The following is a 23,197-nucleotide window of genomic DNA, read 5'->3' as shown; positions in this document are numbered from 1 at the left end:
CTGTCTGAAATGTATGTGATGTGCCTTTTGTGTCTTTAAACATCTTGTCTTTTAAAAAAAATCTCACTGTCAGAAAGTTTTGTGGAAAATTTCACCTCAGCCACCCTTTTCCACCCACGCAGAATTCTTTTCACACATGCTTTCAGACACACGCACACAGTCACACTTTGACCAGTTCATATACTGAATTATCTCACTGTATCTCATAAAGCTCTATTCTATCAAAGAATGTTGTATTAATTCTTCAGAAAAGCTGCTAACCTGGTCACACAGCTACACTGTGCGACGAAATATTGTTAGTTCTTCAAGTACAAGATAATAAGCACGATTACTCAAAGAGCCCCAGGGGAACTTGCTGTCATATGCTGACCTGAAACCAGGCTGAAGTTCCCTTGTGTTATAAATCGCAACGTGGGTTTGTGACGCTTAACTAACATACGAATTTGTCTCCTGTGTGGCTGTGCAGTGATGCAAAGTCGAGGGAGTAAGTACAGGAGCTCTACGCTGTGAGAATGCCGTGTTGCATGGCCTGCATCCAGCCCTGTGTGGAACACAATTCTCTCTCTCTCTCTTTCTCTCTCTTTCTGAGCTTTACTTTAAGACACAGTGCATCTTCTACTGAATGCAGTACTTTTAAGGATTGAGTTAGCTTCTCAGACATTTGGGTAAAACATTTAAATGAAGGTGTAATTATAGATTATTTTGAGTATAATATACATCGATCAGGCATAACATTCTGACCACCTCCTTGTTAATTGTAGTTCTACAGTTACAGACTGTAGTCCATCTGTTTCTCTGCATACTTTGTTAGCCCCCTTTTACCCTGTTCTTCAGTGGTCAGGACCCCATGGACCACCCCATTAGTGTGTGTTGTGCTGGTCTGAGTGGATCAGACACAGCAGTGCTGCTGGAGTTTTTAAACACCTCAGTGTCACTGCTGGACTGAGAATAGTCCACCAACCAAAAATATCCAGCCAACAGCGTCCTGTGGGCAGCGTCCTGTGACCACTGATGAAGGACTAGAGGATGACCAACACAAACTGTGCAGCAGCAGATGAGCTATCGTCTCTGACTTTACATCTACAAGGTGGACTGACAAGGTAGGAGGGTCTAATAGAGTGGACAGTGAGTGGACACAGAGTTTGAAAACTCCAGCAGCACTGCTGTGTCTGATCCACTCAAACTGTAGAACTACAAAGTGCACCTATATAGTAAGTGGAGCTGATAAAATGGACAATGATTGTAGAAACAAGGTCATAATGGTCATAATGTTATGCCTGATCGGTGTATAATTATAGTTTATTTATTAATTTTTTGGTGCAGGCCTGCAGAATTAGACAACAGTTAGATTTAGAAATGATGTTATGTGACATGAATGATATTAAATTTTTTTCCAATACTGATTTTGAAACGTTCAGTATCGAGTGATACCAGTAGCAGGACTGAGATCTCTAGTTTAAAAACTTCTAAGCCTTAATTTGCTCTAATGATGGAAAACTGAATTTCGCTCACTGTTTTTTGTTTTTAATAAATAAAGAGAGAGATATAATATGGGAACATTTGTTAAAGTTTTAAAACATAATATTCACTACTCCGTTATATGAAGTATTTCAGCTCAGAGGCTCAATACAGGACAGCGCTTATTTATCTTATGAATCTTAAAGGCACAGTAACAAAAACTACTGGTTTAATTCTAAAGGGATAAAGAAAATAAAAGGAAAAAGATAAAGAAAATGGTCTTGTAAAACAGAATTATTACCATTTCTGGTACATAAACACACACATGGTTATAAAAAAATAAGTTATTAAAAAATACAATATAAAGGTAGCATATGGGCTTTGTAATTGTAGTTATTTGTAATTAAAACACTTCACTTTAGATGGGCATCTAAAACTAGGCTGTCATTCGGGACACACCTATATGAAAATAGTGGGTCATTGCCTATATATGATGTTTTGTTATGTACATATCTGTTGATACATACATAAACATGTATAAAATTCTGTTGTGATGCTGCTCTACAACTTGACAGATTTCATCTAATTATTAGGAAACTGATAATTAACTGAAACTGAGCTGAAGATGTTTCCATGCTGACTAAGAAAGATGTATATCACTGAGAAAGAAGTTATGATAAAGATAACATCTAGAATAGCTCATATTTGAAAATCTAAGGCAGATAACTTATCAAGGAAGTACTATAAATAATTAGTTACAGTGTGTAATTTATTATTTAATAGCTTTTTGATGTTCAGAAACTTGAAATATTGGATAAAGCGTCTTGTTTAGCTTATATTATTTCAGTCTACACTGTAAGATATTACTTAATATAATAACATTGTTGAAATGACTCCAAATTTTAGCTGCACTACTGTCTCAGACATAAGAAGCCCGAATGGTTTCAGACACGGGGTAGCTAGCTTGAAAGGTGTCACTTTGTTTGAGTGACCCTTTCAGTATTTTTTTCAGACGGGAAGTGGGTTGTTCAGCACTGAGCTGTGAGTGTGAGAAAAAATGAGCAAGAATGCTGCAACCCAGTAGGTCTCAATCTGTTGTTTATTAAGAACCTGATGTGATTAGTCACATTCTTTCTTTGTAAGTCACTTAGCATTCGGACCCATAGTCAAGGCACTTGACTCGGTCCTTTACAGCAGAAAAGCTCCTTCATTACACACAACTAAGCCAAAAACACACACAATACGGTAAATTCTTCCCTCAAAGCCGCTGCTTACTTCAGCTAAAGATCCTGCTCCTTATTTACTTTAAGTAGTGTTGTAGTTTCAGTACTTTCTTAGAATTTGTTCCTTGTTAAAAGGGTTTTTTTGTGGCTTTTTGTTTGTTAGTGAGGTTTGTGTGGTCTTCATTTATGTGGGCATTAAGAGTTTGGTGGAATCTATAATGAATACTGACAGTTTACATATGTTTTTTTTGTAATTTCCAGAACGAAAGAGCCCGTATCATGTAAAACCTAATTTTCCTTACTTTGTTTAAACAGAAGTTTGACATCATAATAATAGAAGAACCCTTTTTGATGCTGTATAGAACCATTATCTTTACTAAAGAGCCCTTGAAGAACCATCTTTTTTAAGACACTAAAGATATATGTATGTATGTATGTATGTATGTATGTATATGTGTGTGTATATATATTGCCGCTGTCAGAAGATGACATCATTTTTCAGTTTTTGACATCATTTTAAAATGCTTGTTGTCCTTCACATTGTGTGTAAATTTTATGATGAATTGACCAAAAGAAATGACCCAAAATTACTTGGAAAAAAGTCTGGTTCCATTGACTTCTATTAAAAGTAAAGTATGTTTTTTCCTTCTCCTGTAAAGTTACTGTTTTGGAGGTTTTCTTCCGACAGCAGCAAGATATATGTGTGTGTGCGTGTGTGTGTGTGTGTTTGTTTACAAATAATTAATTATTAAATAATAATTAAATAATTAAATATAATTAATATATTAAAAAACATGTTTTATTAGTCTAAAAAGCAGCAGGAAATTAGTAGCTTTTGTGTGATGGATTAGTAATGGAGGCTGCCTTTGTGATAAGAGCTAAAACTACAGCTAAATGGTTCAACACTAGATGTTGATGAGAACACACACTATTTTCTATGCAGTAAACAAGGTGCCAACGTGTTAGTTTGTCAGGGAATTATATTTCCACTAATTCTGGGCTTTGCTAGAGTAGTTAGGCTAGTTAGAAAATCTGTGCTACATCTGCCGTCTCAGTCATGTCTTTAACGATGATCATGACGTCAGTGGAAACGCAGTCATTCAGGCGCTCATGTTTCAGAGCAGCACAGTGTCATATACAAACTCACAAATAGTAAAACTGTACCTGTTAAAATATACAATTATCGTTTGGTTAATCTGTGTAATTTCACAGTGTTCCTGTGATGAATCATAAAGAGTACCTAGATAGTGATTCAGTATTTGGATACTGGCGCCTCAAACAGTTTACAGAGTGCTTGAGTACTTGTGCACATCCCAAGTATGTACACACTGTCGGACGTTCAGAACATACCATTCGCTCCTTAGTCCAGGCAGTTGATATTTGTAAAGTAAGCTGCCAAAGTGTCTCGTTTGGAGTTCATTGTTTTTGTGGTGTCATGACAACCAGCTCATTTAGGCTTTGTTCACACAGCAGGTAAAAGTGGCCCAAATCTGATCTTTTTCCTCATATGTGACACAGATGTGTGTCTGAGTGTCAGTATCAACAGCAAAAACACATTAAATCTGACGTTTCCGTTTCTGATTTGAGACGCTTTCATATATATTATTTAAAAAATATATTATTTAAAAAAAACACACAAGATAAAGGTAGCATATGGGCCTTTTTAATATAAGCTATTTTTAATGATTTGCAGCAGTGCGACTCAGTCTGAACAGCCAGATCGGAATTCATGCCTTGTTTACGTCAATCTAGCTGACATTCGTCATCATTTCGTGCTACTGAGACTCAAACAATTAGGCTGATGTTTCTGTACCAGAAACATCTGGTGTTTGAAGAGATTTCGAAAGAAAGGTCAGAACGCGGCCGCAGGAGAACGAGGCTGCAGCGTCAAAGAACAGTTAAAAGTCTGAAAGCAAAGTTTAAAGAATCCAAGGCCGCGAACCAAAGAAGTGACCGCGCCCTTTTTACGGCTCCAACACATTCTGGGTGATGAGCCCAGCTGTCAGTCAGTGAAGCTTCATGATGGCTCCTGTGATGCTGGTGAAGATGAAGCTGATCCTCCGGGAGCGACTGGCGTTCGTTGGCAGTCGTGACTGTTTACCGTTGGATGAGCCGTGAAGCATTGTTCTCTTACGCATGTGGGTCAGTTTAGAACAGCCAAACAAAAAAATCGGATTTGGTGAGAAAATCAGATTTGGGCCACTTTTACCTGCTGTGTGAACGTAGCCTTAGATAAATTCACCTATTTAGCCCCTCCCATTCATGCTGAAGTTATTTGGAGTGTTTCAGACTGGGTTGCTTTTCAAGTGAGGCACAGTACAGAACCAATCTAAATAGCTGATTTACATATGTCGGCCTTAAAGACACAGCAACACTAACAGCCTGTTTAAATCTAAGGGATAAAGAGAGGTTGGAAAATGTTCATGTACGAATTAATTGTCCCATTTTTTGGTACATAAACCTACACAAATGTCAAAAGTGAACGTTAGGGACAAAAGTTAAATAAATAAAAGTAAATAAATGTGTACGATATGGGACCTTTAAATCTAATGTAAACATTTGTGGTGATATTCATTTGTTGTTTAAAAAAAGTTTCTCGTGAGTAATTATTAGTCACGATGTTAACAGTCCTGACAGGTTAATTGTGAGTTCAGGTCTTTGTGGTGGGGTGTCTGGTGGGGTCTCCATCTGGTGATTTCCAGGGTGTAAACAGAGAAGAGCATTAGTCATTTTCCTTCTGTTTAGACTGTATAATGTGGGACCGCCTAAAGTGACAGAGCACAGCTTAACCACAACTGAACTTGCCAACCATATAAGACACAGAGAGACTGATATACATCAGTAACTGTATTTTCTGCAGGGGAGTATTTGCTTTGTTGGTTATCTGTTGATTGATGCCCTTTAATAAACCCTTGAAGAACAGGGCAGAGCTGAGGTTATGGAATAATTATGTAATGGATTGTTGATAAATACCATCCTCATTAATACACCTTTGAGTGCCTTCTGAATGCATACTGTGCCAGGTCCTAGTAAGTAGTGTGGGATGAAAAGTATTAAAGGTTAATGTACCCGTTCTTCCTAAGTACTGCTAATTGATGGTAAAAGAATGTCCTACAAACCTGACATAGCTTGTTTTGACTGGAGTGCTTTGATGTGTTTAAGTCTCTTTAAATGACACCTTGGGGGCATTCAGATGTTTCTTTTTATTGTTGTATAAGGGACAAAGCGCCCCGCAACTGAAAAGCATCCCAACTAGCCTACACAGTGCGCTTTGCTTATATAAAATTATCAACTTTTGTGCTGTGTGGCCATGAAAAAACGATACGCCACCCACAGCTGACCAGTTGATATTGAGGGTGCCTTCTCTTTAGTCTTCAACACAGAAGGAAAGCTAGTTTTGGCTGCTTTTGAACTCCAGGAGCTGTGAAAAAGTGAAAATGTGTTTTCTAGTTATTATATATCGCTGCTCTCAGAACAAAACCTTGTATATCCAAAATGGTAACTTTACAGGAGAGGGAAAAATCATGCTCTACTTTTAATGTAAGTCAATGGAACCAGACTTTTTTCCAAGTAATTTCAGGCCATTTCTCTTCCTTCATTCATCATGAAATTTACACACAGTGTGAAGAGCAACAGGCGTTTTCAAATTGTCAAAAACTGAAAAACAAAAAATGGAGATACAAGGTTTTGATCCGACAGCAGCCATATATTAGTTTTTAAATGTTTATCGCTCATCTCAGATTTTTACATTCTCTCAAATTACAGTCTTGTATTTACCTGTTTCAGCTAAATGTGTTAACCCACACCCTAAGCAGTGTATCCTCTTTTTAAGCATGAGTTCAAAAAGTCATCATCAGAACACTCCCTAAGGCAGGGGTCGGCAACATGTGCGCCTGGAGCCGAATGCAGCTCTTTTACTGCCCTGTTGCGGCTCCACAGCAGAATTAGATTTGTAGGTAATAATAAAATAATCCTCCTTTACAGTAAAATAAAGCTCTGCTGATCGTTCAACACAGTTTAACAATTATTAGTCTTAAACTCTGGAGTTAATGTAGAACTGCTAATTCACGCTTTAACCCTGAAGGTTGATGCTCAGACTGCTGGTCACACAGAAACGCAGATCTAGTAGCGAAAAGGCAAAGAGAAAGATTTAAGATGAACATCAATAATTTGGAGGCGATTGGTCTTATTTGCATTTATAAGCACTCAGCTGGTTTCCTGATAATGTTTAATCTACAGTGAGAAACCGAAAAAGCTGAAGCTGAAGTCAACTTCTCGTTCAAATTGTTTCAGGCAGCATTTAAGGTGGAACGGGAAAATTCAAACAAGAAGCTGCCGAATGAGAAGCGACTTCAGCCTCGTAAAAAGTCGATTTTTGAGAGAAATTTTACAAGAAACTGTTCTACTTTTTTTGGAAAAGTTTCCTGCTGGAGATGCGAGAAAAGCAGCTATAGCTGAGCTAAAGCTTAAAGCAAAGTGAGTCTGTGTTTTCGTTTATATTTTTAGCCTATACTAGCACATCAGCACATACTGAGACATATTTACAACCAAGATGGTGAAATGGACATAAAATGTGGCTCCCGAGGTGGTTTGATTTTTATTGAAAGGACAAAATGTCTCTTCTTAGCCGACCCCTGCCCTAAGGGACCCTTACATGGTACTATAAGCATTAACCTGACAGCAGTTGGATTGCTAGAAAGGAAAATGACAATTTATTTAGTTTTATGTTTTTTAATCGCCCAGCAAATGCATTGTAGTTTTTAGGAGTTTGCTTTTTGTCTATACTGCTAAACCAACAAAACAGTATTATTTATTGACGCTCATACCAGTACATACAGTATATCGCCCAGCACTATCAAAGAAAAGCATTAAAACACTTTGATATAAAGTTGTGCAAGCTGTTGACTTGGGAAAAAATCATAGTGAGTCACTGTTAATAACCTGAGTGATTCATTTTGACTATTATGGTTGTTAGTATCCTGTGGTTAGGGCTATGGTTAAGTGAGAATTAGGCTTTGTGCTAGAAAAGGTTATGGTTAACGCTGGGGTTTTTGGTATGCAAAATAATGTGCAAATATAGCTTCTGTTGACAGAGCCGGTTCCCTTTTTTAGACAGAGACCTCCACCCTGACATCCCGACACTTTCCCCTTGACCCTCCAGCTAATCTGTCTTGTGTTTCTTCTCTATATGACTTCAGTCTTTTAGAAAGTCTTACTGGTAATCTCTCCATTTCCCTCATCTCTCTCTCCTCTTCCTCTTTGACCCCTCCGTCAAACGTGAACAGTCCCCCATGTGCTCCTCAGCCACCTGAACAGCGACTCAGGTACCAGGAGTTCAGACAGCACTTTAGACTTCCAAACCGCCATCTCCACCGTTTCGTCCACTTACTGTCTGTCCATTCAGTCCATTTCTCTCTCTCTTCCTCTCTCTCTCTCTCTCTCTCTCTCCCTCTCTTTACAATTTGGACCATTTAGCCCCTTCCTCTGTTTCTCCCTGTCTCTGCATCATGGTGTAAAAAGCATGATTGTATGGTCAGTCATAACCTCAATATGCTGTATGTTTAACGTTGAGAGGGTGCGAATTCAAGCACACTGGTAAGGTTGTCACAGGTATGACTTATTTTGCTCTCTCTCTTGCTCTCTCTGTCTTTCTTTCTTTCTGATGCATTATTTGGCATTAATGCATGCTGCATTTCTACATGGGTTGCGATTCCTGAACATTCATTTTTTCAGCTGCAGTAAAAATGAATTGAAACTCGATCCTGATCTGGGGATGTTTTTTTTCTTTTTTGGGAGAATAATGACAAGATAGTGGCAGCACTGTTTAAAACATGTGGTTTATCACTGTAGTGATTATGTCAGGTATGAAAATAACACCAGTTCTATCAGATTGCAGTTAGGGCTGCAGCAGTGACCGCAAAACTGAAAATAGTCTGCTGACCGTGGTGGTTGGCACTTCAAACTTTTACATATATATATATATATATATATATATATATATTGCTGTTGTTGGAAGAAAACCTTGTATTTCCAAAATGGTAACTTTACAGGAGAAGGAAAAACTTTACTACTTTACTTTTAATGGAAGTCAGTGGAACCAGACATTTTTTCCAAGTCATTTAGGGTCATTTCTTTTAGTCTGTTCATCATGAAATTTACATACAATGTAAAGGGCCGCAGGTATTTTCAAATTATGTCAAAAACTGGAAAACGGCAAAAATGGAGATACGAGGTTTTCTTCCGACAACAGGGATATATATGTGTTCACTCACCAAGCACTTTATTAGGAACACCATACTTTTATTGGGTAGTGATTCCCTTTGCTCTCAAAACAGCCTCAGTTCTTTGTGGCATGGATTCCACAAGATGTTTGTGATTCTGACCCATGTTGGCTTGATTGCATTGTGCAGTTCCTTCAGATTTTTCAGGTGCACTGGGCCTCAGCATACTTCTTGCGAAACTCAGTTTGGAGGGTGACTGCAAGCCGAAAACGCCTCCATGAGCTTACAAGCTTGCATTCTTTCTGCAGTTTCGTTTTGCCTGTTACGGATGCTCCACTAATGCAGGTGATGCTGTGACATTTTATAATAAGTTCCATGACTAGTGGAAACCGATTCTGTCACAGTTTTCACAATGGCGACATGCAATTCCTGAATACTGACATCATTTAAGGTGGAACGAGAAACCTAAATATAAAATAACTTGTGTGTTTTGGTGCTTATTACTAGTTAGCGGATAATACAGGATAATAGACTGTTTTTTTAACAGTGAAATATTGCCAAAGTGCTCATCGTACTTCTTCCGAATCGAAGCTCCTCAAAGCTGTCCATCTTTGTTTTATGGCACGCCTCTTTTTTACTGACCAATCACAGGCTTTGTTGCATTTTGTTTTCATTTACGGAGTTCGCCCAGCTGCCATGTGCACGACACAGTGAACGAAGCCTCTGCGCGACGTCTGCGGTTGTTTGTTTTCTCCACAATTACGTCAAATTGTTCGCTGAAGCCAGGCGAACGTCGTCTCCGCAAGAAGTGTCCTGAGGCCTTCATTCTGCCACATCCCACATGCTCTGTTGGATTCAGATCTGGTCACTGGGAAGGCCACTGAAAAGGTCATTGTCACTGAGTCATTGTCAGGTTCACGAAACCAGTTTGAGACGACTTCTGCTTTGTGATATGGTGCATTATCATGCTGAAAGCCACCATTAGAAGCTGGTAAATTGTGGCCATGATGGACATGGTCAGCAACAATACTGATTGGTATTAACGGACCCAAAGTGTGCCGAGAAAACCTTCTCCACAGCATTACACCACCTCCACCAGCCGGGACTGTTGACACAATGCAGGTTGGGTCCCTGGATTCATGCTGTTGGTGCCAAATTCTGACCCCACTTCTGTATTTCTCAGCAGAAATCTGCGTTCTGAGATGCTTTTCTGTTTGCCGCAGTTGTACAAAGTGGTTATCTCAGTGACTGTAGCCTTTCTGTCAGTTCAAACCAGTCTGGCCATTTTCAGTCGACCTCCCTCATCAACAAACAGTATCTGGGTGTAGAACTGCGGGTCACTGGATGTTTTTTCTTTATTGCACCATTCTGAGTTAACTCTACAGACTGGTGTGCGTGAAAATCTCAGAAGATCTTCAGAAACCCATGAGCCAGCCCGTCTGGCTCCAACATTCAACAGTCGAAATCACTGAGATCACGTTTTTCCCAGTCTGATGATGGATGTGAACGTTAACTGAAGCTGCTGGCCCATATGTGCATATGTGCACTGCTGCAATGTGATTGGCTGATTAGATAATGGCATGAATGAGTAGGTGTTCCTAATAAAGTGCTTGGTGAGTGTATATGTGTATGCATATTACTGTTGTTGGAAGAAAACCTCGTATCTCCAAAATGTTAACTTTACAGGAGAAGGAAAAAACCTACTTTACTTTTAATGTAAGTCAATGGAACCAGACATTTTTCCAAGTCGTTTTTGGGAAGTTTCTTCATTTTTCATGAAATGTACACAATGTAAAGGACAACAGGTACTTTTTTCATTATGTCCAAAACTGAAAAAACGAAAAATGGAGATACGAGGTTTTCTTCCGACAGCAGCGATATATTTAAAATATATAATTTCGGTAATTGTTCATTGGTAATTCTTGGCTTGTATTACAAAAAGGAAGCCTGTGTTTTGCCTAATTTGTGCCGTTTAAATGTTATATCCAATCATATACCGTGTTCAGTAGCCTAACCAGCATTTATCCAAGTTAATCTCAAGACGTAGACCTGTTCCTTTTTTGATATCGAGCCATTAAACAGCAGTTAAAAGTGTTAAATGTATGTCGCAAACCTCCACATCACCCCCACCCTGTTTCTTGCAGGGGTATCGCATATGGTGATTGTATGCGTATTGATCATTGCATCATAAAAGAAGAAATCTTTGAAGGAGGGAGGCAGCTGCTAAAGGAGAGCAACCAAAGAAGCATAATAGCTAGATTTAATCAGAAACTAGTCAGTAGGTTCATCAGTTATCAGAGTAATCCTAAGTTGCAGCCCTAGTATGGTCTCCTTCAGTGCTGCCAAACTGGTATCTTCATCTTTTTGTGAAGAAAGCTCATTATTCTCCCTGCTACTTAGAGCACCATGTATCAGGAATGGAATGGCACAAACTCAGTACCAAGTGTTTGTGACACCCTTTCCCACACGACTGTATTCCCCCACTCTTCAGATCCACCTCCAACCCCATACAGTAGTTCAGTTCTGAATGCTATGCTTTATATTCTGAAGGACATCGACTCATGCTTCTTTCATCTTTTCCCTTCCATCTCCCCACCCTCTTCTCTGTCCATCCAGTGCCCACTGCCAGCATGACCCGTTTGGCACGCTCTCGTACCCACTCGGCGTCCAGCGTAAGCTCGGTGGACGGGGTGCGTAGCCGCACTCACACCAGCTCCCAGCCGGAGGGCGCGACTGCCGGCCCAGGACACGACAACCAGGCCAGACCACAAACCATGGAGGTGTCCTGCTAAACCTTGTCTCTCTTGCTCTCTCTCTCTCTCTGTCTGTCTCGTTCTCTCTCTCTCAAAGGGGAGTTGCACTGATTTTTTTTTTTTCTTCCCCAAAATGTCAGTTGAATTCACTTCATCAGATGTAAACAAAGTCACACAGAATGTTTGAAAAGAAAAATTAGAGAAAAATACTCACGTTTCTTTCCAGTGGTGGTGATGGGAACCATGGCTCACAGAGTACACAGTGCAGAGATTTTGTTCATTATCCCAGAAATCATTAACAGTACATGTGTCTTGAAGCAAAGTGCACTGTAGGGAAAAATAGGGCTCAAAGAAAGCTTTTACACTGCGTTCATGTAATTTACCACCACAATTTTAAGCACCCTCAGCATTGCAGATTATTAAGATGGCGCTTTAGGGCCACTGTTAATAAAAATAAAAATAGTAGGCTTTGAGAATAAAGTTGTAATATTTCAAGAATAAAGCCGTAATATTTCAAGAATAAAGCCATAATATTTTGAGAAAAAAAATCTTTATTTCAAGAAAAAAACTCTTAATATTTTTTGAAAAAAAGTTGTAATATTGCAAGAATAAAGTCATAATATTTCAAGAAAAATTTCAAGGGTCTCGGTTGCTGTACTGGTGCCGGAGCTCCACTCACTCCTGTCTCTCAGTGGATCATTTTGATAATCATTCTCACTGTCTGTGAAACTTCATGCCCTCTTTGAATGGGGGGAGATGTAGCCCCCGATAGCCGTGTAGACGACCCTGCCTGAGATTCTCCTTCAACAACACAGACAGACAGTTTCCTCCGAGTCCGTCTGGCTCTTTATTCTAGATAAACAGTTTCCTGCTCAGCCGTTTCAGCCGGTTCTTATACCAATAACAGGCTGGTGCTGATGTGCAGGAGAGACAGGGAGGCTGAGTGTTTCTTTATGGGTGAATCGATATGAAAGTAGAACTCCACCAACTCACCGCCCCTCATTTAACACGAGGAGGTGCTGCCTTTTTTTCTTGGAATAGTATGACTGTTTTTCTCGAAATATCATACCGTACAACCTTATTCTCAAAGTCTACTACTTTTATTTTTATTAACAGTGGCCTTAAAACACCATCCTAGATTATAGATATTAATAAAAAGTTGTTTTTTTTTTTTTTGGTCATTAAATTTCTCAATCTTTCTGCAAAACAATCTGAATAACTTTATTTACTGTTCAACAAGCAAGCGAGTTTTTGAAAAAAAAAAAGTGGAATTCCCCTTTCATTCTGAAACCAGTGAGTTCTGGTGTTACGAAGGGATGCAAAGTGTGACTGTTTGTACTCAAGATGTGTTTAAACTATTGAAATGCAGTCATATTCTACCGTATAGTCGAACCTTTCTCTTTGTTCACTCCTACTTATGCTTTGTCTTTGTTTTTTTCCCCTTAAATCCTCTTCGGTTTTGCTATTCAGCTAGGTTTTCGTCTAGATACTGTTTGTCCTTTCTTTAAAAAAAAAAAAGGAAATATTTTTGAGTCTCCATCTCCTCTCGAAATGTACATATTTAGATGAAGGCTGGTGTCTTGAGTAGATTCAGAAGGCACTCGTTAGTGAGAGAGGTACGATATGTCCCTCTCCAAGGTCTTCCTCTCGCTCCCCCACTATAGAGGACTCGCACACTTGTCTCCCTCCTTCTGCTTTTCGTTCTGTCCTCAGTGCAGTTCAGTTACTCTTTTTTGTGACCGGGGAGGTTCCGTTATTATCATTATTATGACTCCTGTTAATATGTTGTGCTTTGTGAAAAATATCTTTCTTTTGGTTCTATTAATTGCAGAATAGTTGTTAACAGCCTTGTTTGACTGTACCTTATTACCAAGAACTACTGAGAAGCATGTCCCTCTTTTCAGTGTAATATATTGGGAGTGTATATGCTTTTGTTTAGATGTTTCTGCAGGTACTGTAGACCTCCTGTTCTTCCCCTATTCAGTCTGTCATGACTCTATGTGACCCACTAAGCTTGGCATACAGTGACTGGGCCGTTGACCTATCCATGCTCCACCCACAGCTGCACTGTTTCATAGCAGCTGTTTGACAAGCTTTGACAAAAATCTCACAGTGATAAATTGTGTTTTTTTTTTTTTTCTGGTTTTAAATGCTAAAAATACTGAGCTCTATTATGTTGTTGTAGCTAAATGAAACCAGACGTGTTGGAAATGAAAATGCTGAATTTGGGACCATGTTAACGTTAAGCTAAAACAAAAAAGAGCCCTATTTACTGAAAACCTTGTATCTCCATTTTTGACATTTTTCAGGTTTTGACATAACTTGAAAGTACCTGTTGTTCTTTACGTTGGGTGAAAATTTCATGATGAATGGAGCACAAGAAACGGCCCAAAATGACATCTTTCCAACTCTGGTTCCATTGACTTACATTAAAACTAAAGTAGGTTTTTTCGTTCTCCTGTAAAGTTACCATTTTGGAGATACGAGGTTTTCTTCCGACGACAGCGATATACAAAAACACGACATGGGCGCTACAATATCTCAACAGATTGAAAGGGCTTTTTGTCAGCTTTTCCAATCTAGTTGCTATGAAAACACTATTTGTGGGCGGAGCATGAATAGATTTTACATTGTGACACACAGACCTGACGCAAAACGCCTTTTAAATAAGATATTCTGTTTTCTGACTGAAACACATTTAGAAAATACGAGCTGGCGGGAAAAAAAATCGCCAAAACTGACTGTAGATGATAAACTTGTACACTATTTGGAGGCAGTGTCCATCACTGAAGAAGTTGTTTTAATATTTAATACTATGAAGCCCACCCACTTACCCCCCCCACCCCCCACCCCCTGCAAGTATACGCACACACCTCCCACATTAACACAAGGATAAGTTGAAGAAGGGGTTTGGTTTTGACTTGCTCCATCCCTCCTGTACAGTGGGTAGCTATTCCAATATACTCAAACTGTATCGATTACTTCCTCTATTAGATTTTGTAGCTTTATGAATTCTATTATTATTATTATCCAGATGAATATTATCGTTGTTTTCCTGGGTGGGTGTTCACTGTTGATCTATGATTGTACTGCTGCCTTGATTGAGCTTGTGGTGATGATGCATCATGCTTTGTCCTCCAAGCATATAGAGGGCACTGTACTACTGCTGTCTGCTCAGTATATCAATTTGTACTAATAACTAAATAAAGTTAGCGGTTGTACATAAGCCTGTTGTCATCGTGGTGTTTCGTGTGAAAATAACTGGGTGGCCGATACGATTTGCTATTATTGTGATAAATTATGTAACGATATGCTGTTCAGAGTGTATCGTGGGTATCATCAGTATCTCAAGAACACTGAACAACTGCATGTATTGTAAAAAAATAAATAATAAATACAACTCCATTTCCAAAAACGTTGATGCTGTGCAGAATGTGAATAAAAAAAAAAGCAATGATGTGCAAATCATGTAAACCATAGTTTTAAAGAAAAATACTACAAAGACAACATATGAAATGTTGAAACTGAGAAATTTTATTGTTTTTTGAAAAATATATGCCTATTTTGAATTTGATGCCAGCAGCATGTTCCAAAAAAGTTGGGACGGGGTCTGTTTACCACTGTGTTTCATCACCTCTTCCTTTGACAACACACTGTAAGTGTTTGGGAACTGAGGAGACACTGCTGGAGTTTTGAAAGTGAAATGTTTTCTGTTCTTGTTTTTTTTTATTATTATTATTTACTTTTTAATTTTTACCCAATTTTCTCCCCAATTTAGTCGTCTCCAATTCCACCCGCTAGTTAGGACTCCCCCAGTCACACAATGCTATCAACGCTAGGAGGGTGAAGGCTAACACAGGCTTCCTCCGAGACCTGTGAAGCGCCACCGCTTCTTTTCGAACTGCCGCTCACGCAACGTCACTGGACAGCTGAACGCGCTCGGAGGAAAGCGCCAACCGCCAGATCTGTTACGTCAGCTAACATCCTACCCACCCAGAGAGAGCGAGGCCAATTGTGCTCTCTCGGACTCCCGGCTACGGACGGCTGTAACATCACCAGGGATCGAACTCGCGATCTCCTGATGACAGGGCCAACGCTTAGACGGTTGTGCCACTCGGGAGCCTTCTGTTCTTGTTTGATATAGGATTTCAGCTGCTCATCATGTCGGGGGCTCTTTTGTCGTATTTTTCATTTCATAATGCACCAAAAATTTTTTCCTTTTTTTTTTTGGGGTCCCACCCATTGGAAGGGGCAAAATTTGGTGAGTTCATTTTTACATCCAAATTATGTTGGTGGTCGAACGGATGCCTTAGCAGTTCTGTCCACCCTCTGAAGTCATAACCAATAAGAGAGCTCATTTGGCTGTATCTACCTAGATGGTTATTGGATTGGATAATTTTCTGTTGGGTTTGTAAGAATTAAACCCTTTTCTTTCCGTACAAAACGTTACAATGGAATAAGAGTTTTACTACAATTCTTGCAGCGTTTAAATACTTCAAAAAGAGGGACGGTGATTATATTAAATAAAGATGAACTAAAAATTACAGATGTGTATCTCCTGAAAAAAAAAATTGGGACAGTGGTTGCTAAGTTAGAGGCAACTGTGGGTTCAGAACTCTTTGGTTCTTGAGACGCTTTCAGGGTGCTGTATCATGGCTGACCCTGTTCTCTGACCCCAGCTTTCTAAGTAATCTACAGTTCTGTCTGTTAGATCTTTCTAACTAATCAAGAGTCACCAGAAACGTTTAGTTGCAGTTACTGCTGCACACCCGATATTGAAAACAAAGGTTGAGGTACTTTTGCCACTCACAGATATGAAATATTGGATCATTTTCCTCAATAAATAAATGACCAAGTCAGATACTTTTGTCTTTTCGTTTAATTTTATTCTCTTTATCTACTTTTAGGACTTCAGATGAAGTTTTTTTTAGAAAATCTGATGAAGTTTTAGGTCAAATTTATGCAGAAAGGGTTCACAACCTTTCAAGCACCACTGTATATCGTCGCCGTCCAATGAAAAACATGTATCTCCATCTTTTGTGATTTTTACTTTTCTGCATCCTTTGATCTTAGCAGCTGTCCTTTACTTTGTGTCAAAATTTCATGATGTTTGGACCAATAGAAATGCTCCAAATTTGCTTAGAATAAAACCTCTTTCCATTGACTTACATTGAAAGCAAAGAAGGTTTTTGCCCTCTCCTGTAAAAGTACTATTTTGGAGATGCTTGTTTTTCTTTGGACAGCAATAATATGTAAAGAATTTCGTTGTGCTGTGTAAAGTGGATAATGACAATAAAGGCACATACTTAGAATTCCTGAATTTCCCTGAGGCCCTTATGTTTATTGACAGCATGAACTGCATACACTGTTAGAAGTAAAGGTTCTATGTAGATACATTTTTCCTTCATCAAGGTACAAACAGTGTAAATGTGCCCTCAAAGCTCCAGCAGTGGTTTTAAGGTCTGATTGTGAACCTTAAATAAGTTTTTCCAGGTGAAAAGTTCGTATTTGTACCTTTTCATAACCGAATGATTTAAAACAGAACAGTAAAATAAAAGCCTGGAGGCGAGACGGGGTGTGTGGAGTCAGTACAGCTTAGAACATATCATTTCAGTGGATTATGGTTCAGTTATGTTCCCTGACTAAAGGTACTGAGATGAACCCTTGGGGGTACCACCCCAGAGACAGGAGGGGAACTGCCCTCTTGAGAGTGTAGAAACAAGTAGGTGGTTGATTTCAGTCATATTAAGTCATTGCACTGCTGTTTTCAAGGTAAACTAAATATGATACTCATAAAGTATCGCAAAGATACGACGGCATTTTAGGGCCACAGTTACTAAAAATAAAAATAGTAGACTTTGAGAATAAAGTCGTAGAATTACGACATTAAAGTGGCATTAACACCAGTAAAGGTCACAATATTGTGGCTTTGCGAAGTGAAGGCAGCACCTCCTCGTGTTAAATGAGGGGCGGTGAGTTGGTGGAGTTTCTTTCATATCGATTCACCCATAAAGAAACACTCAGTCTCCCTGTCTCTCCTGCACATCAGCACCAGCCTGTTATTAGTATAAGAACCGGCTGAAACGGCTGAGCAGGAAACTGTGTTTATCTAGAATAAAGAGCCAGACGGACTCGGAGGAAACTGTCTGTCTGTGTTGTTGAAGGAGAATCTCAGGCAGGGTCGTCTACACGGTTATCAGGGCTTCATCTCCCCCCATTCAAAGAGGGCATGAAGTGATGACAGTGAGAATGATGATCAAAATGATCCACAGAGAGACAGGAGTGAGTGGAGCTCCGGCACCAGTACAGCAACCGAGACCCCAACGCGTTATGGCAGCCCCCTACAGTTAGCCCACTTTAAATATTTTATATATTATAAATATTACGACTTTTTTCCTCAAAATATTACGACTTTATTCTCAAAATATTACGACTTTTTTCCTCAAAATATTACAACTTTATTCTCAAAATATTACGACTTTATTCTCTAAATATTACGACTTTTTTCCTCGAAATATTACGACTTTATTCTCTAAATATTACGACTTTTTTCCTCGAAATATTACGACTTTATTCTCAAAATATTACGACTTTATTCTCAAAATATTACGACTTTATTCTCTAAATATTACGACTTTTTTCCTCGACATATTACGACTTTATTCTCAAAATATTACGACTTTTTTTCTCGAAATATTACAACTTTTTTGTCGTAATAGTACGCCTTTTTTCTCAAAGTTTACTGTTCTTATATTTAACAGTGGCCCTAAAATGTAATGTTGTATTTTTCGCCATGCAGTATCACCAACACTACACAAAAATCATTGCTGTTTGACACAGAGGACTCAAATGCATCCACAGCCTGTACACACCAAATGAAAAGAATGAACGTGTAAAGGACTGAAAGTCGTGGGGATTCACCTGCAGTCAAAGCGTTCGCGATCAGTATGAATGGTGTTGGCTTGACTGCTGCTGGTTTTGCTCTTTGCATGGTTTCTCTTCTTTGTACTTGTGCAGGGAAAAAAGCCTTCAAAGACCTAAAACCCACACAGGCACTGCTGTCTTTACAGCCTATTCTCTCTTTGTCTGGCTGGGTTCAGATGAGGATCACCATTAAGCAGTTTGAAGTCGATCAGGTTCAGATCTGGGATTCATATTTTGATCAGCAGAGGCTTCCGCAGCTTCTCGGTTGAAATTTTCCGACCAAACTCGACTTTCCGACCGCACCGACCAGCCTCGAGCTGTTGCTCTTCTCTTTGTGTGTCTGGCCGCAGGTGACATACTTGAGATGGTGCTATTTATAGAATCGCTAACGTAAGTTCTAGAACTACTTAGCACACGCATACACTCGCAGTGCTGAAGGAGCATCAGTGATAAGAGCTGTTAGAACACTGAGTCCATTTTCCACCGAGCACAGGACACAAAACGAGGCAGTCATCAGTTGTTCTTGCCTATCTTGCATCATCTTTCCATCTGATGAGGTTTTCTGACTCGGTGATGCAGCATAAACAGCATAAATTTGGACCACTTTTGTGACCTAGAAGTAAAGTTCATCACCCTCAGTTGCTCTGTTCTTCATGAAGGCCTGTATTTGAAGACGAGCCATGTTACCGGCATTGATGATGAGCATACTGACATTCCAGTGGGGTGTATTCTTCGTGTTAATGGTTGGTGCCACTGACTTTATCGTACATTTTCCAATCACAGACCTGATTCTGCAGATATCCCTCCCACCAAATTCACAACTTCTGCTCTCCAGCCATTTGAATTGTTATTGTAGTTTATTTTTATTTATGTTTATTTATGTTTTAACCTTCGGTCCATATATTATCTGTCATATATCTGCCTGTTAATATGCAGATCAGTTATTTTTTTCACTAAAATGGTGCAATCGTATTATTATTATGGTTATAAATAACATTGTGCTATTTGGGGATTCGTTTGTTTCGAAGAAGTTGACTCATCAAGGTGTTTCTACGCATGCTGACCGGTATTTCCACCGTGCTGCAAAAACGAGTGAAAGTGTGATGAAACTCTCTGGTGAAGACGTACTTTCTCGGTGAATCAGTAGTGGAGGCAGGAGGCAACTCCTTAAACTCCTGTATGTTTAACCCTTTAATCTGCAGCCTTATTATTCAGATATGAATATTAAGAATTGACATGGCTGTTATGACTACATGACTACTCCATAATTCATTATTATTTTTTCAGATTTCTCAGTGAGTCAGCAGTGATTCATTCGCATGATGATAATGTATATTTTAAATTGCTGTTGGTCCCTCTTACAGGCCCGTTTACCCCATTTACCCCAGTTCCGAAAAAGTTGGGATGCTGTGTAAAATGTAAATAAAAACAGAATGCAATGATTTGAATCTCAGAGTCATATTTTATTCACCGTAGAACACAAATGTTGAAAGTGAGAAGTGAGACATTTTATCATTTCATGAAAAAAAAATCTTGAAAGAGAAGTTGAAAGTTTTTTCAGATTGAACCTCTGCCCAACTTCGCTTCTGAGACACTCTGCCTCTCTAAGAGGCTCTTTTTATACTCAGTCATGTGAGTTAGTTGCAAATTGTTCCTCTAGCTGTTTTTAATTAGTACCACTTACTTTTTCCAGCCTTTTGTTGCCCCTGTCCCAACTTTTTTGAGATGTGTTGCTGCCGTCAAGTTCTAAATGAGTTAATGTTTTTCATGAAATGGTAAAATGTCTCACTTTCAACATCTGATATGTGTTCTATGTTCTGTTGTGAATAAAATATGGGTCTATGAGATTCGCAAATCATTGCATTCTGTTTTTATTTACATTTTACAGTGTCTCAACTTTGTTTCTACGCTCATTGTCCATTTTATCAGCTCCACTTACTATATAGGTGCACTTTGTAGTTCTACAGTTACAGACTGTAGTCCATCTGTTTCTCTGATACTTTGTTAGCCCCCTTTTACCCTGTTCTTCAGTGGTCAGGACCCCCATGGACCCTCACAGAGCAGGTACTATTTGGGTGGTGGGTCATTCTCAGCACTGCAGTAACACTGACGTGGTGGTGGTGTGTTAGTGTTGTGCTGGTCTGAGTGGATCAGATACAGCAGTGCTGCTGGAGTTTTTAAACACTGTGTCCACTCACTGTCCACTCTATTAGACACTCCTACCTTGTCAGTCCACCTTGTAGATGTAAAGTCAGAGACAATAGCTCATCTGCTGCTGCACAGTTTGTGTTGGTCATCCTCTGGTCCTTCATCAGTGGTCACAGGATGCTGCCCACAGGACGCTGTTGGCTGGATATTTTTGGTTGGTGGACTATTCTTAGTCCAGCAGCGACACTGAGGTATTTAAAAACTCCAGCAGCACTGCTGTGTCTGATCCACTCAGACCAGCACAACACACACTAATACACCACCACCACGTCAGTGTTACTCCAGTGCTGAGAATGATCCACCACCCAAATAGTACCTGCTCTGTGAGGGTCCATGGGGGTCCTGACCATTGAAGAACAGGGTAAAAGGGGGCTAACAAAGTATCAGAGAAACAGATGGACTACAGTCTGTAACTGTAGAACTACAAAGTGCACCTATATAGTAAGTGGAGCTGATAAAATGGACAATGAGTGTAGAAACAAGGAGGTGGTCATCATGTTATGCCTGATCGGTGTGTGTGTATATATATATTAGGGGTGGGAATCTCTAGGCACCTCATGATTCGATTTGATTACGATTCAGAGGCTGCGATACAGTTATAAAACGATTATCGATGCATCTTTTTTTTTCTATACAGCATTTCTATTTTCTCACTGTGTGAGTTCGAGTTTCAAGTTTATTTGTCATTTGCACAACATGTCAGGACATTTATGCATTGAAATGCTTGTGGTGAGGCTCAGATAATCACTCTACAGAAAGTAAATAAGTAAAAAGAAAAATACAAGAAAAACTGACATATCAAATATACACAAAATATACACAGAATATGGAGACAATATACATTTTAAAGTGACAAAGTGACTCAGTGTTGTTATTTGAAATGACTTGGTACTTTTAAACCAAAGTATCTGTAATGATCCATAATGAATTTACTTCCAGTATCTCTTAGTAATAAATCAAATGGAAGTGATGCGGCGAGTGAACTGGAAGGCTCTCATTCACTGCGCTTGTTTGGAGCACATGAGACGCTGCTGCTACTCATCTGCGATAAAATGCGCAGTTACGGTGAAATAAGATCCAGTGTCAGTGGACGTCCATGCAGCACGTTACAGCCGTCCTTCTCGTTTTCTTTAGTGATTTCATAACTTTAATTTTGGTCTCGTTGTAGAGAGTGAGGCAGGGGAATCACGGTGTCAGTAAAGTGTCTTTGAGACGGGTCGTGTGCAACATAGCGCGAAAGCCCTGTTTCGCAACGACTGAGAACCGCCGTGCAGACTGCAGGTCACATAGCAGCGATGCGTTATTCGCATTTATAAGCAGCGCAGTTGGTTTCCTGGTAGGTTAAATCTGCAATGAGAGACTGTCAAACACTAAACAGTTGCGAAGATGAAGTCGCTTCCCTTTCGAATTCTCCCGTTCCAAATGGTGCAGCAGCTACATTCGGCACCTCAGGCAGAATTTAAGGTGGAACGGGGAAATTCGAACAGGAAGCTGGAGAATGAGAGGCGACTTCAGCCTCATAAAACAGTCGAACATTGAGAGACGTTTTACAGTAAGCTGCTCTAGTTTTGAAGAAAAGTTTCCTGAGGGAAAGGGGAGGAAAGCAGCTAAAGCTCAAAGCAGAGCAAAGTAAATCTGCGCTCTCGTTTAAACTGTTTAGTCTATACTGGACATTATCACACACTGAGACATACTGGACATTAAATGTTGTGGCTGCCAAGGTGGTTTGATTTTTGTAGAAAGGACAGAATGGCTCTTCTGATCATTTGTGTTGTGACTCCTGACCTGACCTGGCTTTAATGCAGAGGGAGCCGGTCGGATTTCTCACTCATCCAGTTGTGTTTTTGTTATGTGCCGCCACAGACTGTCCGGGCGCTGCACTTCCCCACTTCCAAGTTCCGCCTTTTGCGTTCCGTCAACATTACGTTATAAATTAAAGTATTTAGAAAATCGATTTTTGACATTTGTTAATTGATTCAGAATTGTTTATGTCCGCATCGCAATGAGTCTAAGAATCGATTTTTTTCCCACACCCCTAATATATACATATATATATATATATATATATATATATATATATATATATATACATATATACACACACTCACTCACACCCTAATCTGCCATAACATTAAAACCTTGTTTTTATGCTCATTGTCCATTTTACCAGCTCCACTTACCATATAGATGCACTTTGTTTGTTACGCTTTGTTAGCCCCCTTTTACCCTGTTTTTCAATGGTCAGGACCCCCATGGACCCGCACAGAGTGGATCATTCTCAGCACTGCAGTAACACTGACGTGGTGGTGGTGTGTTAGTGTGTGCTGCGCTGGTCTGAGTGGATCAGACACAGCAGTGCTGCTGGAGTTTTTAAACACCTCATCCAGCATCCAGCCAACAGCGTCCTGTG

General features: G+C 39.5%; 1 protein-coding gene across 3 annotated transcripts in view; it reads left to right on the top strand.

Moving 5' to 3' along the window:
• Positions 1-12,088, top strand: part of ndrg3b (ndrg family member 3b) — a 122,093-nt gene extending 110,005 nt beyond the window's left edge. The window contains exons 16-17 of one of the 3 annotated variants that reach the window (XM_036590956.1): positions 7,967-8,005; positions 11,519-12,088. In XM_036590956.1, the coding sequence (XP_036446849.1) occupies positions 7,967-8,005; positions 11,519-11,694 (215 nt within the window). In that variant the 3' untranslated portion in view covers positions 11,695-12,088. The remainder of the gene's footprint in view (positions 1-7,966; positions 8,006-11,518) is intronic. The other 2 variants (XM_036590958.1, XM_036590957.1) reach the window with 2 other exon arrangements.
• Positions 12,089-23,197: the final 11,109 nt, after the last annotated feature.

This window comes from Colossoma macropomum, unplaced genomic scaffold, assembly GCF_904425465.1.
Source record: "Colossoma macropomum unplaced genomic scaffold, Colossoma_macropomum, whole genome shotgun sequence".
NCBI lineage: Eukaryota > Metazoa > Chordata > Actinopteri > Characiformes > Serrasalmidae > Colossoma > Colossoma macropomum.
The sequence above is the reverse complement of the archived record's forward strand: the minus strand, read 5'-3'. Positions and strand labels throughout refer to the sequence as shown.